This window comes from Heterodontus francisci, chromosome 33 (genome assembly GCF_036365525.1).
Source record: "Heterodontus francisci isolate sHetFra1 chromosome 33, sHetFra1.hap1, whole genome shotgun sequence".
Classification (NCBI taxonomy): domain Eukaryota; kingdom Metazoa; phylum Chordata; class Chondrichthyes; order Heterodontiformes; family Heterodontidae; genus Heterodontus; species Heterodontus francisci.
Window position 1 is genome coordinate 25,203,354 of NC_090403.1, and position 15,528 is coordinate 25,218,881.

At 44.1% G+C, this 15,528-nt stretch overlaps 1 protein-coding gene across 2 annotated transcripts in view; it reads left to right on the plus strand.

Moving 5' to 3' along the window:
- The first annotated feature begins 242 nt into the window (after positions 1-242).
- Positions 243-15,528, plus strand: part of LOC137348062 (formin-like protein 1) — a 249,717-nt gene continuing 234,431 nt past the window's right edge. The window contains exons 1-2 of one of the 2 annotated variants that reach the window (XM_068013188.1): positions 243-385; positions 803-1,297. In XM_068013188.1, coding sequence (XP_067869289.1) covers positions 1,169-1,297 — 129 coding nt within the window. In that variant the 5' untranslated portion in view covers positions 243-385; positions 803-1,168. Of the gene's footprint in view, positions 386-495; positions 1,298-15,528 lie in introns of those variants that run through there. The other variant, XM_068013187.1, reaches the window with a different exon arrangement.

Here is a 15,528-nt window from a genome sequence, read left to right on the forward strand (position 1 = left end):
TCAAAGGTGAGAGGGCTACTCGTGGAAGGTAAGTAAGCTCTTGAATTCAGTAGAAGGGAGGGAGCTAATTGGTAGAATACTTTGTTGCCCCAGCTTGATGCAGGGGGCTCAACCCACCCTCAGCAGAGCGGTGGGGAATGGCTTTTGTTTCGCTGTCATTTCCAACTGGAGCAGGTGTTGAGTTGTGTGGGGGCACTAGGACCATGCGGGCGTTCCTGCCTCCACAGCCAGTGTTGCTGAGGCTGGGAGCTCCGGCAGGTGGCTGGCGGCTCCTGGGCAATGGATTCAGCAGCACCGAGAGCTCCTTGTACACAGCCCGGACTGGAGCCAGCCTGGAGCGGCAGGAAGACAGGCTGCAACCCCGGAGCCAAGCTTTGCAATAGAGGCAACTGGGAGTCTGCAACCTCGGGGAGCGATAGAGCAATAAGCAGGAGCAAAGCCCGGGGGTCAGCAAGGGGAGGAGAGGGGGATTACCTTCACTAAATGCAGCCAGTGCAGCCGATCAGCTTGGGGAGGGGGGAGTTAAATGCAACCAAAAGAGCGGATCCGCATAGTGCCTGCAGCTTGGGGGCTAATGCAAAAGCAATATAGATTATTAAACTCCTCCAGCCCCCACTTCCCCAGGGATCCGCAGAGTATCCGCAATCCAGGGGACAAGCTCAATGCAACCGCAGCAGGACAGAGAGAGGGAGAGTCTGTGCTGAACAGGAAAGCCCCAAGCTGTCACTGCTGCTATTTTGTAACTGTGCTGCTGCTTCATTGTGAGCCTGACTTCCTCTCTCTCTCTCTCTGTCTGTACCAGAACTACACTGCCATTTCTCCTCCTGTGGATACAAGGGGGACACTCCGGAGCTGTCAACTCATGCTGCTGCTTGGGACTTCTCATCCAGATGTGAAGGTTCAGCAATGGATTTTACTGGCTGGGAAATAATCCGGAATCAGTGGGCAGGACTCGCAGGGCAGAGAGTGGAAACTGTCTCCCCACCACCTCTTTCTTAAAGGATTTTATTTTTGGTCTGTGAGTGTGTGTATGTATGTGTGTGTGTGGCTTTTCTTTGTTTGAATATCTCTCTCTATATATATATTCTTTTTAATACGGACTGTCACCCGCTGGTCAATCCTGGATAGTGTGAAGTTTAACGTGTTGAAGCACTTTGCCGGCTCCAGAATGGGGAATGCAGCCGGGGGAATGGAAGTGTCCCCAGGGAAGGAGATAAGGACCCAGCAGGCGACTGTCCCCAAGCAGCCTATGCCGGTTAACGAGGGGGAGCTGGAGGAAAGATTCTCACACGTGCTGGTGAGTACAACATACACACACACACACACCATACACTAGGGTTGCCAACCCTTCAAGATTGAAAAATTAATCTCCAGACACTGTTGCGAGCAAATCCGGGAAATATCACATGGGGGAGTTAAAAATGGTCTGTTTCCCTCGTTTTCTGTGAACAGTTTTGTTTCTTAGTTATTAGGATGTTGGAAATGGTGGGGAGCTATTCAGCAGGGTGAGGCAGTTGGAGGTGGGTCATGAGAAACCTCCAGGAACACATCCAACCAGAGTTGGCAACCGTACACAACACACACCCGAGGAGGGGAGAAGTGGTGTAAAAAAGATGAGAAACCATGGGGAAAATGTATCCCATACTTTTACGTGTACTTTAAGGGGAAAGGTGAATGAGACCTGAACCCACTGTGTGATAGATGTAGACACCACCCCTCTTTGATCTTATGACCTCTACCAGTGCAGTCTTCAGTGAAATGTAAAGTGATCTGTAATCCAAGAAATGATAGGCATATGTTGGACACTTGGGCATTAACCCGAAGCCCATGTCTGAATGGTACACCTGTTGACCTCTGTTCAAAACTCCAGTATGTCGGAACATTTTTAAGCTGGAAAATGTCCCCTCCCTGAGTTTGTGTGAAGTCTAGTGTGTTCAAGTGACACTGTTTAGTGTTTATACAGTTAATGCCTCCACCTGAGTCCTTGCCAATGCTAATTGCTTAATTACAGTATCCACAAGAGGCCTGTAAATGTAAACAATATACCAGGGTCTTAGAACAGCCTCTGCTTTTGTAAATAGAAGTCAGCATTTTTCAGTAAATTAATTTTCCCATTGCTGCACATGGAATCCAAATCTGCTCCTGTTTAAGTGACACGTGCTGCTAATCAAATCTTGCCCCAACTACCCGGCCCACTTAAATACTGTGATAGTGTTTAAGATCAGTCAAACACAATCTAAAGAGCATTCTGTAGTCACAAGGGTGGGAAAGATCAAAAGACGGAAACCAAGTTAAGCAGTTCTTGCAGTCGTTCTGGTAGTCATTTCTTGGACGGTAGTGCGCTTTACTAGATTGACTGAGATATTTACCTCCAGGATAATGAGTTCCATGCTCTGTCTGACACAGTGCATTTGCAGTGATCATAATTGAGACACAAACCCATTTCAGTAAATAGATCCACTGCTCAAAGGGCTCATTGCTGAATTGTCTAAGCTCTGTCTGTAACTTGCGATTAATGTATAGGCATGAGTTGGAGTGCCACTGTGGTGAAATAGCCCAAAGCGGAAAGAAAAATAATTGCTCTCGTGACTATTTGTTGACACACACTCTGCCCCTTTTTAATTTAAATTATCAATTTTTTAAAGCACTGAATTTCCAATTAGCTGCCTTGTTTACAATGCCTGATTCAAATTATTCAGTGATAAAATTTTATTGGTGAAAAACTAATTGAATTATCAGATGCTGACTGTATCACTGATTAAATTCTCTCAAGTTGTTCATCAGCTGAAAGACTTCTCTCTCATATTTATCCTGTCAGCAAAGTCCTAGTGGATTCTACTCGAACGCATTGAAGATTTTTTTCACAGTTTGCTAGCCGTTAGATATTAAGAGGCTTTATGGTGCCCATGTCAGGGCAACGGTTGGTGGGAAGCAGGATATTAATACTTTTGCCACAGGCAGTGGCATTTTTTGCGTCCAGTTTACATGGTCACAGTATGCACCTGTACACATTGAGAATGCCTGCAGGTAATTGTGCATTTGTTTAAAATCTAAAGCAATGACCTTGTCAGGGAACAAATCATTACTAATGGTTATTGATGTGACATAATACGGTGTTAAGATCAAATGCAGCATAAGCTTTTTTTGGTTACATTGTACGAATGGCGTGATATTAGGATGCAGTCAAGGCAACTGTAGCAAGGACGGATGGATGACAACTTAGACTCTGGTGACTGCAGTCAATACACAGAAACCTTAGGCCAAGGCACAGATTTCCCATAGTTTAATGTTAGCTCCAGTCAGCAGCCCTGGTTCAACAAGTAATATTTACTCAGCATTACCCACTATCCATTAAGGAGGCCTTGCATTTATACAGTGCCTTTCATCTCCCCAGGATGACCGAAAGTGCTTCACTCTTCACTTTTGAAGAGTGTTCGCCTGTTCTTTAGACAAATGCAGCAGCCGACTTGCACACAAGTTCCCACTGACAGCAGATACGAATTCCTGAGAGAGTTCTGCACGCTAACCATGGTGCTTAGTAACAGCAGTGGGAATGATTGATTTTAAAGTTTGTGCTGACACTATCATGTCCTTACAGTGCGATTTACTAAAAGTCGGGAGTAACTGAAAATTAAGGTTTCACTCTAGCATTGGAGGTAATTAAAGCATTTGACTTTCAGCTATTGTAACTCTCTGTTATCCCAAAAGAAACACAGTGACCAAAGTAGGCTAGAAAGTATAAGTTTGTTTCTATTTTCACTCTTCGCGTAGCCTTTCCCATGCACTATCTACCGTTCCCTGACTCAGAATGCTGACAGGCCCTGCTTTTACAGTTTAATCTGTTCTGGTCTTAGAGCAGCTGCTAGGGCGTCTAGTCTTAGTTAATTCACACTTTCCTGCCTTCACTGTGGAGGGGTGCTCACTCTGTACCTGCCCACTGTCTCTAATTGTGTGGGAATCCAGCATGTCAGCCCACTTAGTGTGTATGAAAGCAATCTATTTCTACTATTGAATAGGGCAGTGTCACCATCTTAGGGAGTTCCTGCAATGACTGAGAACACCAACTTCCTTTCTCTCTAAATGTGTAACCACTGCAGTGCATTGTCTTTCCTTTTTTTCTTGCATTCTTGTTAGTTTAAAAACTTTGCTGCAGCAGATGCAATTAGTGATATACAAACACCTTGTATCCCAATGGCATTGCCAGTGCCTATCTCTCTCTGCCAGTGCCTGCCTCTGCCAGTGCCTACCTCTTCTTACAGACTTGATAAAGAAAAGGGCCCCATATCCTGGGTTCTTTAATGAATGCCTTTAAGATGTTTGACCTGGAGCATTTCTCTACAACAGCAGCTATGTTTCAAAGGTACTTCTTTGGCTGGGAGTCCTTGGGAGTGTCTCTGTACTTACAGGGGGTCCTCCTCACAAATATTTTGAAAACCACTGTTTTAGGTATATGACTACAACAACAAATAACAGCACCTATCATCCTCATCCTCATAAATCACTTCTGCCAGGTTAGGCTGGCATGCTGACTCTCCACTTCATCCGGTGGGATGTGTGGAGCTGGTGCTGTTGCAGCATCAGAACACTTCACTGTGGCTTGGCACAGCCTGTAAGATAAGCAGCAAATAATTGTCACAGCTTTCAATTTCACACTTGGTTGGGAAAAGGATAAAACCTGAACTGAACTGAGTAAACTCCTTGCAGAGGGCAAGTAGTGGAGAGAGGATCATGTATACAACAACTAAAATAGATTAACTGGTCACTTATCTCCTTTGCTGTTTGTGGGAGCGTGCTATATGCAAATTGGCTGCTACATTTAGTTTAGTTTAGAGATACAGCACTTAAACAGGCCCTTCGGCCCACCGAGTCTGTGCCGACCATCAACCACCCATTTATACTAATCCTACACTAATCCTGTATTCCTATCACATCCCCACCTATCCCTATATATTTCCCTACCACCTACCTATACTAGGGGCAATTTATAATGGCCAATTAACCTATCAACCTGCAGGTCTTTGGCATGTGGGAGGAAACCGGAGCACCCGGAGGAAACCCACGCAGACACAGGGAGAACTTGCAAACTCCGCACAGGCAGTACCCAGAATCGAACCCGGGTCCCTGGAGCTGTGAGGCTGCAGTGCTAACCACTGCGCCACTGTTACCAGTACAAAAAACAGTGACAGTTCTTTGGGATGTCCTGCGATTGTAAAAGCGCGATATAAAGGCAAGTTCTTTCTCATGAGAGAATAATTAGCAATGATGACCGTGATACTACCGGATTGTTGTGAAAACGCAACTGGTTCACTAATGACCTTTACGGAGGGAAACTTGCCGTATGTACCCGGTCTGGCCAATATGTGACTCCAGACCCACAGTAATATAGTTGCTTCTTAACTGACCTCTGAAATGGCCTAGTAAGCCATTCAGTTGTATCCAAAACATGCTAACACTGTGGGGTTGCCACATGAACTGAATGCAGTTCCTTCTCGTGGACAATTAGCGATGGTCAATAAATGCTGACCTTGCCAGTGATGCCCACATCCCATGAATGAATAAATATGAAAAAAAATTGTACTAGAAGTGATTACAAGATAATGATCCAACCTAGGGATTCAAATAATAATACCAGCAGAATGAGGGGCAGTAACAAGAAAAAACTGCTTGAACTATGCAGCTGGTGCCATGGAAGGAGACAAGACAGGCGATGTTTTTGAGTTAAGATTTTAACCCATTTTGCCCCTTTTTTGATACTGATGAGCCTGCTCTATATATTTCCAACACCACCTACTTTTTCTTGATCCAGAGTGACATCTTTGATTAAGTTAGGGATCAGGGTGTATCTGTGCAGAAATTTCCCTTGGGGGGGGGAAAAAGTAAAACTTTCTTTGAGAGATTTAATGAGCAGTGTAAAATCATCCTTAATGGGCTAAGTTGCAAATGGTGTGTGGAAGGTACAGGCTTAACAAGTTGCTTGGCCTTTTTTTGGTCCATGCATTTTTATGTTCTTATAACTACCCTTGATCACAGAGATCCAATTGTTATAAAGGCACTTTAGTTTTAAAATGTGATTTTTGCTTTCTGTCATTTAATTGTTGTGCCAGCAGCTCATAGTGCTACTTTGCAGAAGGATTAAAGTCATCAAAAGTTATTGAGAGATAATCTGTAGGCCTCGGGCAACATCTAATGATGGATATATAAATATATCAATAGATATCCTCAACTTGTGCATCTCTATTGTTTCATGTGTTAAAAAGCTCAATGTGTAGATCAGACTAGATAGATAGCAGAAGACTGGTAGATTCTGAGCATGTGACATTGAGCTGTAATTGAAGCGCAGATTGCACTGCAGAGCTCGGCAGCTTGGAACCACATAGGACTAATAATAAACGTGTCAATTTGTGCTGAGGTGGCCCTGTGGAGTTTAATGTGTTGCAGCCAGTCACCTCTCAGGAACACACCATGGGACTGTGACAGTGCACAGTGTGCATGGCTGTGAGTTACACAACTTACTTTTCTGAGTGTGAAATGCCAATAATTCGTATGCTCTGCAGACAGCAGGGGGTCTTGGCATTCTGTTGCACAGGTGAAAGTTGCTGGAAAGTTCACTATCAGTGCTTGGACTGTTCTTCCAGAACATGTGCCGGTACTAGCCACTAAATTGTATGTTATATATTTAACCTCTGCACATTGAAATTATGCGGGAGGGGGTTTGAGGACAGTGAAATTCCTAACCACACACCAAAGGACTAAGCTGAAAAGTACAGTTACTGGTTGTGAGTATTAAGGTTTGAATGTAATTAATTCATCTTGTGGTCACATACGTACTACAAGGGCAGATTCAAGCTGTAATCTTTTACTGCCTCTTTATGCACATCATTTCTTTAATATTTAGATTTTAATAAAATAACATAACTCTGCCAAGCAGCACCCTTTGATTGAAGAATGCTGCGACATTTCTGTGCACTGGGTAATTCACGTGGATCTATCCTGACTGGGTTGAAAATCAATCACATGGCACTTTCTTTTTGGCTTGGACAGGGCATCTTTCAGGATTGCTGCAGCACAGAGTATTGAGAGACAGCTCCCACACCATTGTGCAGGCCCAGGATTGGCATCCAGGAATAGGGAAAACAATTCCCATTGAGCTGTAGGCTCGTGGGAATAGCACTGAACCCCAGTTCCATCAATATTGAGTACCCACAAAGGTCTTGATTGGAGGCTCAGGGCAGTAAGTATGCAAGGAGACAGAAGTGTGAGGGGAAGTCGCCCTTGGACCGTATTGAAGTAATATTGGGTGAATGTTTCTGGTTCAACATCAACTGTTCCTGGCAGGAGTCTACCCTACCAGATTGACATGGGGTGAGAGTTTGCAGCGACCTCTGCAGTACATGGTAATAATTCCAATACTCATCAGGTAGCATTCTTTCACCTGAGTCGGAAGATCGTGGGTTCAAGTCCCATTCGGGAGAGTTGGGCATAAAGTTTAGGCTGAAATCCAATGCAGCACTGAGGAGTACTGCACTGTCCGAGGTGCTGTCTTTCAAATAAAGCATTAAACCGAGGTCCTGTCTTCCCTCTCTGGAATTGCAAAGCAGGGCAGGGGAATTTTCACCAGTGCCCTGGCCAAAATTTATTGTTTACCTAGACCTAAGACCAAATTCTCTGGTCATTATCATGTTGCTGTTTGTGGGATCTTGCATTGAGCAGAACACATTGCCTCCCTGACTACACTTCAAAAGTACTCAGTCACTTTGGGAGGTGTTGAGGCTGTGGAAAGTGCTGTAGGCAGTCTAACCTTTTTTTTTTAATGCCCAGTAGATTCATGTCCTCCATGTGCTATCATGTTACATATTGTGTTCATATATCAGGTATGAGCTCAAGTGTGTATTTGTGTGTGTGCGGTGGGGTTGTGGGGTGGGGGTGGGGAGCTGTGGAAGGCTGAGCACTATGATGCACAGTGACGCAGTGGTTAGCACCGCAGTCTCACAGCTCCAGCAACCTGGGTTCAATTCTGGGTACTGCCTGTGTGGAGTTTGCAAGTTCTCCCTGTGTCTGCGTGGGTTTCCTCCGGGTGCTCCGGTTTCCTCCCACATGCCAAAAGACTTGCAGGTTGATAGGTAAATTGGCCATTATAAATTGCCCCTAGTATAGGTAGGTGGTAGGGAAATATAGGGACGGGCGGGGATGTGGTAGGAATATGGAATTTGTGTAGGATTAGTATAAATGGGTGGTTGATGGTCGGCACAGACTCGGTGGGCCGAAGGGCCTGTTTCAGTGCTGTATCTCTAAACTAAACTAAACTAATAATACCAAAGTGATTGAAATAGGTATGGTAAGGAAGTATTTTTTTGAAGGGCAAAGTTAATGACAGGCCAAAGGAGACTAGCATGTTAGATAAATATTGTCAGAATCAACTACTTGTGAGTCAAAGAGATGTAGACTGCATTTTTTAACAGAATGTTACTACAAGGAGTGAAAAAATAATCTTTTATCACAAGATTCTTTTCCATCTTACGACGTCCAAGTAGAGGGCTTGAGTTTGAATGCCAAACTCGAACGCAGTCCATAACTCCTGCCCACTTCATTCAGTTTTTAGTTTAGATCGCAGGATGTACTTACATATTTTTGTCAACCTCTGGAATAAGTTTCTGGTACATGCGGTGAGTGTGGATGAGTTGCAGGCTTTCAAAAAGGAGCTGGAGAACATCTCGAGTTGTGGAAGCTATGTGGGTTCTTGGGGATTAGTGATATCGGTCCCTGGAGTCTCCTGGAACTTGCTTGATTGCCTTTGGGGATCAGAGAGAAATTTTGGATTATGCATGATTGTGAGGTGGGTTGGGGGGGCTGATGGTGTGTGTAGGCTGCAGCAAGTCAGCATGAGGTGGACTTGATGGGCCAATTGGCCTTTTCCTGGTTCTGTCTTGTTTCAGCCAATCGCAAAGAAGAGTGCAGTTCAGTTCATCTTGCCCTTTTGGCTGAAGGGGGAGTGGGCAGCTGAAAGAGCAAAGTTGTGGGGCATTATGTTTCAAAGCTGAATAAGTTTACATGAGAACATCAGATGAAAATACCAGTGGATATTGTAAATAGAGGAATAGCCTCCTCGGGCCTAGCACAGGAAGGTTCTAACCTCTTCTACAGGCTACCACATCCATGTAGAAAACCCATATTTGTGGTTAGTTTTTGTGTTTGGACAAGGAAGTTTAACATATAATAGTTAGCAATGGGAAGTATATAACTGACATATATTAGTTAACTCGCCAGTTATTATTTAGATGATGTTACTGCTGAAAGATCAGTGTTAGCAAGACTTGTTTGCAGTTACTGTATGATGCTTGGTTTGTAGAACACAAGTCAGACTGAAGGCTGTTGAAGTAAATTTGCAATCAAATATTAGGAGCTTTCAATCAGTTATTCTATAGAAGTAAAAAAAAAAGATAATACCAAGGTGAAGAAGGGCCTAGACACAACTGAGAGATAGACACATGACCTTGTTGTATTGAAACAGTGGGTACAAGATGTGGGGACTGTACTTCACTGGTGCAGCTTATTTTTCATGTGTTGAAACACTGTCCAAATGGATCAAGTGTTGTAGTTGGGATTCTTCCATATTGTTGAGCTTATCAAGCTAAGGTGGATCAATACTGCATCACTTTCATTTGGGGCATCCACTAGCAGGTACCGAGCAAACCCAGATGAGGTGCATACAGTCCCCATTTTCTGCTCTAACTGTATAGCTTAACTCAAAAGAGCATCCCAGGCAGAACAAGAGGAACAAAGTGGAGGGGAACTGCAGATTAGAATTGGATATGAGTAACAGACATCCAGTTCAAGCAGTTCAACATCATGTGGGTTACCATTGACCAGAAACTGAATTGGAGTAGCCATATAAAGACTGTGGCTACAAGAACAGGTCAAAGGCTCGGAATTCTGCGTCGCATATCTCTCCTCCTGACTCCCCAAAGCCTGTCCACCATCTACAAGGCACAAGGCAGGAGTGCGATGGAATACTCTCTACTTGCCTGGATGAGTGCAGCTCGACACCATCCAGGACAAAGCAGCCCGCTTGATTGGCACCCCATCCACAAACATTCACTCCCTCCACCACCAACACGCAGTGGCAATAGTGTGTACCATCTACAAGATGCACTGCTGCAACACACCAAGGCTCCTTAGGCAGCACCTTCCAAACCCACGACCTCTACCAACTAGAAGGACAAGGGCAGCAGATGCATGGGAACACCACCATCTGCAAGTTCCCCTCCAAGTCACACACCATCCTGACTTGGAACTATATCGCCATTCCTTCACTGTTGCTGGGTCAAAATCCTGGAGCTCCCTTCCTAACAGCACTGTTGGTGTACCCACCCCACATGGACTGCAGCGGTTCAAGAAGGCAGCTCACCACCACCTCCTTAAGGGCAGTTACGGATGGGCAATAAAATGCTGTCTTAGCATATGCCCACATCGCATGTCTGAATAAAAAAAAAAGGTTAATATTGTGTTGATTAATGGCTAAACATCTGTCTAGAAATGGAACTGTAGGTTAGAGAGATCAGGATGGATGGACATGATTAAATACGCCATAGAACAAGATCATTCTGAACTGCTAGGGTGATTGAAAGGTCAGCTGTTAAAGGGGAAAGTGTCATGGTTGAAGAGTAGAGATTGATAGATGTTGAAGAGTTTCATTTAATTGTCTTTGGGAATCAGGCGAGACTTTCCCTGAGGAGATTCATTAGCATTCATGACAGGGTAGATTGCACAAATATCTGTGTTAGGATCAAGCTCGATGAATCTTAGTGGGCTTTTTGTATTCTGTGTTTCATGATGATCTTATGTTTACTACTGGAATAGAGTAAATTTTCCATTCTTCACACAATCTATATTATGATCTTTGAGTGAAGATGCATATTCAGTGCCAACTGGTGGCACTTTATGAACACTGCATAAACAGTTAGGCTGCGAATGCTTAAGCTTGTTTTGCTTGGAACTCGCTTAACCAATAGTGAGTGAAGACATCCATCTCAGCAATTAGGAATGGATTGAGCCCAGGTCGCTGATGTGAAAGGATTGTTTACTATCCTGCCTACTGCCTCACAGCTTTGAAGTTACTTTAATTGGATGGATTGTCAAAGAGCGGGATTCTCTGCTGTAAATATGTAACTCCGCACCAAAGAAAATAATTTTCATTTTGTAAATCAGCTGGTTCACTAAGTGGAAGCGGGAAACAGGCCGAGATGGAAATCAGAAATATTTTAAAACTTCTAGTCACTTAAAGAAAGAATTTCCAAAACTTCCATTTATAAAGCGCCTTTCACGAGCTTTGGATCTCCCATAGTGCTTTACCACCAATTAAGTACTTTTGAAATGTAGTCACTGTTGTAGGAAGCACGGCAGCCAATTTACGCACAGCAAGCTCCTACAAACAGCAACATGATAGTGGACAGATAACCAATATCATTTAAAAACGTTTTGGCCCAGGACACTGGGGAGAATGCCTCTGCTCTTCTTTGAAATAGAGCTATGCGATCATTTATGTCCAACTGAAAGGGGCAGATGGAACCTCAGTTTAAAGTTTTATCTGAAAGACGACACTTCTGACAGTGCAGCACTCATTCAGTACTGTGCTGGAGTCTCGGCCCAGTTTGTTGTTAAAATCTCTGGAGTGGGACTTGACTCCACAACTACCTGACTTGGGGAAGAGTGCTATCTACTGAGTCAAGGCAGGCGCTTGAAAGGGTATTGTCACTGAAAGGTGATTTGTCACCTGCTTTCATATCTTGCAACTTCACCAGGTTTGCAGAGAGGAGTGTGTTCCATGATGTGATTGGTGCCAGAATTTTATTGCTGTATCTGTTGTCAAGTAATTTGCTGTCTCTTAAATCTGAGACTTGGAGTAGATTGTTTCTGATACCTTCAGGGAGTAAACTGACCCTCAAACTTCCCTTTTGGTGACCTAATTGGTGATTGATATTATAAAGGAGAGTGACAAAGTTGATCCAGGCTATTGTTCACTATAAGGCAAAGAGGTTAAACATCAGGGGCACAAGCTCAAAATTCGGAAATAAAATCAAAATACTGCAGATGCTGGAAATCTGAAACAAAACAAAAGTGCTGGAAATACACAGCAGGTCTGGCAGCATCTGTGGAGAGAGAAACAAAGTTGACATTTCAGGTCTGTGACCTTTCATCAGAACTGGCAAAGGTTAGAAAAGAATTAGGTTTTAAGCAAGTGAAGGGGAGGGGTGTGGGGGAGAGAACAAAGGGGAAGGTGTTTGATAGGGCAGAGGGAGATTAAGTAACAAAGCTGTCCTGGGACAAAGGCAAAGCGTGTGTTAATGCTTGTGGTGAAAGACAAAGCATTAGTCTAGAGAGTGTGTTAATAGTGGAATAATAAGCAGTTCTGACTGCATGAAAAACAGACACATGGTTAAATTTTTTTTTAAAAAGACCAGACATGCTGTGAAGTTATTGAACTCCATGTTCAGTCCACAAGGCTGTAGAGTGCAGAATCGAAAGATCAGGTGCTACTGCTCAAGCTTGCGTTGTTCACTGGAACAGGCCAAAGACAGATATGTGGGCATGAGAGCAGGGGGGAGTGTTGAAATGGCAAGTGACTGGAAGCTCGGGGTCATCCTTATGGACTGACCGGAGGTATTCAGCAAAGCGGTGACCCAATCTGCATTTGGTCTCCTCAATGTAGAGGAGATCGCGTTGTGAGGAGCGAATGCAGTATACTAAATTGAAAGAAGTACAAGTAAATCGCTGCTTCACCTGAAAGAAGTGTTTGGGGCCTTGGATAGTGAGCAGAGAGGAGGTAAAAGGGCAAGTATTACACCTCCTCCTGCGATTGTATGAGAAGGTGTCAGGGGTAATGGAAGAGTGGACCAGGGTGTCACGGAGGGAACAACCCCCTCGGAATGCTGACAGGGGAGGTGAGGGGAAGATGCGTTTGGTGGTGGTATCACGCTGGAGGTGGTGGAAATGGTGGAGGATGATACTTTGGATATGGAGGTTGGTGGGTTGGAAAGTGAGGACAAGGGGAACCCTGTTGCGGTTCTGGGAGGGAGGGGAAGGCGTGAGGGCGGAAGTGTGGGAAATGAGCTGGACGCAGTTGAGGGCCTTGTCAACCACACTGGGTGGGAATCCTCGGTTGAGAAAAAAGGAAGACATGTCAGAGGTGCTGTTGTGGAAGGTTGCATCATCAGAACAGATGCATCGGAGAAGGAGAAACTGGGATAATGGTATGGAGTCCTGACAGGATGCAGGGTGTGAAGAAGTGTAGTTGAGGTAGCTGTGGGAGTTGGTGGGCTTATAATGAATATTAGTGGACAGTCTATCCCCAGAGATGGACACAGAGAAGTCGAGGTAGGGATGTGTCGGAGATGGACCATATAAAGGTGAGAGAAGGGTGGAAATTGGAAGCAAAGTTGATGAAGTTTTCCAGTTCAGGGCAGCAGCAGGAAACGGCACCGATACAGTCATCAATGTACCGGAAAAAGATTTGGGGGAGGGGGCCTGAGTAGGACTGGAACAAGGAATGTTTGACAAATCCCACAAAAAGACAGGCATTACTAGGACCCATGCGGGTACCCTTAGCAACACCTTTTACTTGAAGGAAGTTGGGTGTAAGAAGAGAAATCTGGGAACCGTTTATTTTCCCTAAAGGTTAATGGTCGTGGTTAAGTGCAGCTTGGCTTCTGTGTGAGAAGGTTCGAGCCCCACTCTAGGTCTTGAGCAGATAATCTTGGCTGACACCTCTTTCTAATATTGAGGAGGTATTCAGCAAAGCGGTGACCCAATCTGCGTTTGGTCTCCTCAATGTAGAGGAGATCGCGTTGTGAGGAGCGAATGCAGTATACTAAATTGAAAGAAGTACAAGTAAATCGCTGCTTCACCTGAAAGAAGTGTTTGGGGCCTTGGATAGTGAGCAGAGAGGAGGTAATGCTACATTGTTGTATGTCAGATGAGACATTAAACGAGGTCATTTCTGTCTGTTTAGGCGATTGTGCAAGATCTAAAGGCATGATTTGTCCTGGCCAGCATGCAACCCTCAACCAGCACTACCAAAATAGATCACCTTTCACTTGATGGTTTTCTCTCCGCAGATGCTTACCAGACCTGCTGAGTATTTGCAGCATTTTCTGTTTATATTGCTTTTCATTTTTCTCACTTAACTGCTTGTGGGACCTTGCTGTGCCTCTTGACTGTAGCATTTACCTGCATAACAATAATGATAACACTTTGATGGTAATTCATTAGCTGTAAAAATGCTTTGGGAGATCCTGAGAAACTGAATGATGCTTACGAATGTGAATTTTTTTGTGGATTAAGTTACCTGGGAAGTGTATTGAAGCAGATGCTAATGTGGTCTGAAGGGCTAATTAGACATGTTCCTGGAGAGAGAGAAGGGATTGAAGGATGTAATGAGAAGGTGGCTCAGCAGGGTTGACAAAATGGGACATGCTTATTAGGACTAATGTTTTATCCGCTAAGCTAGGTGCAATTATTCTTATTAACCATAACCACAAAGGCGGGGCTAAAGAGTGGGGAGTCGAAGAGACTTAGCAGTTAGCAGGAAAAAAGACAGAAGCGCAAGGAGAGAGCCAACTGTGTAACAGCCCCGACAACCAATTTTATCTGCAGCTCCTGTGGAAGAGTCTGTCAATCTAGAATTGGCCTTTATAGCCACTCCAGGCGCTGCTTCACAAACCACTGACCACCTCTAGGCGCTTACCCATTGTCTCTCGAGACAAGGAGGCCAAAGAAGAAGAGAACCATAACTGCAGGAACCCTGTCCTCAGAGTCTGTCACATCATGACTATAATCGCCTTCACTGCCTGTTTATCGCGCAGTGTTGTTCCTGATGCCATGGCTGCCGTCAGTGCAAGTTTTGTTGGGTAAAAGCACCTAAAATCAGATCATTTTACTTGCTCACATCCTTTAACATTACTTTTGTGATCTACATAGGATGATGCGATGTTCCTGCCAGTACTTCTCAGATGTAACCATTAGAAAGTACCTCCTGGATAAGTCTCAACACAATTAGATTATTGTACTTATCTCATCAATGTTATTGTATATGTAAAGGTCTTGTATCTAGTGTATATCCTTCATGTTAATCATATGTCACACACTAGCCATTTAAAAGTCATACTTGGTTAAAGATAAAAATAAACCTGCAACCTGAAATGTACAGGCAGTTACAGTTGCCCTCTGAATGATCATCACCGTTTACTCCCCACCACTGTGATTAGAGTTGTCTGTTTAGACCATTGATATTCAAGGGGTAGGTAGGCTGCCAGCTGAGTATCAGACATGTTCCAAGTGTCACAGGATAATTGCTAACTGTAAGTAGAATGAATGATTTTGGAACAATTTCTCTCTTAATTAACCCTTGATACTAGTGTCAAGTAGCAGTAATAAGGAAATAACAACAGTTGTCCTGATATTTACTGGGAGGGTGTGGGGCCAGTGCAGGAAAAACCCGGCATGGATGTGAAGGTCCTGCCAAATCTAATGGCA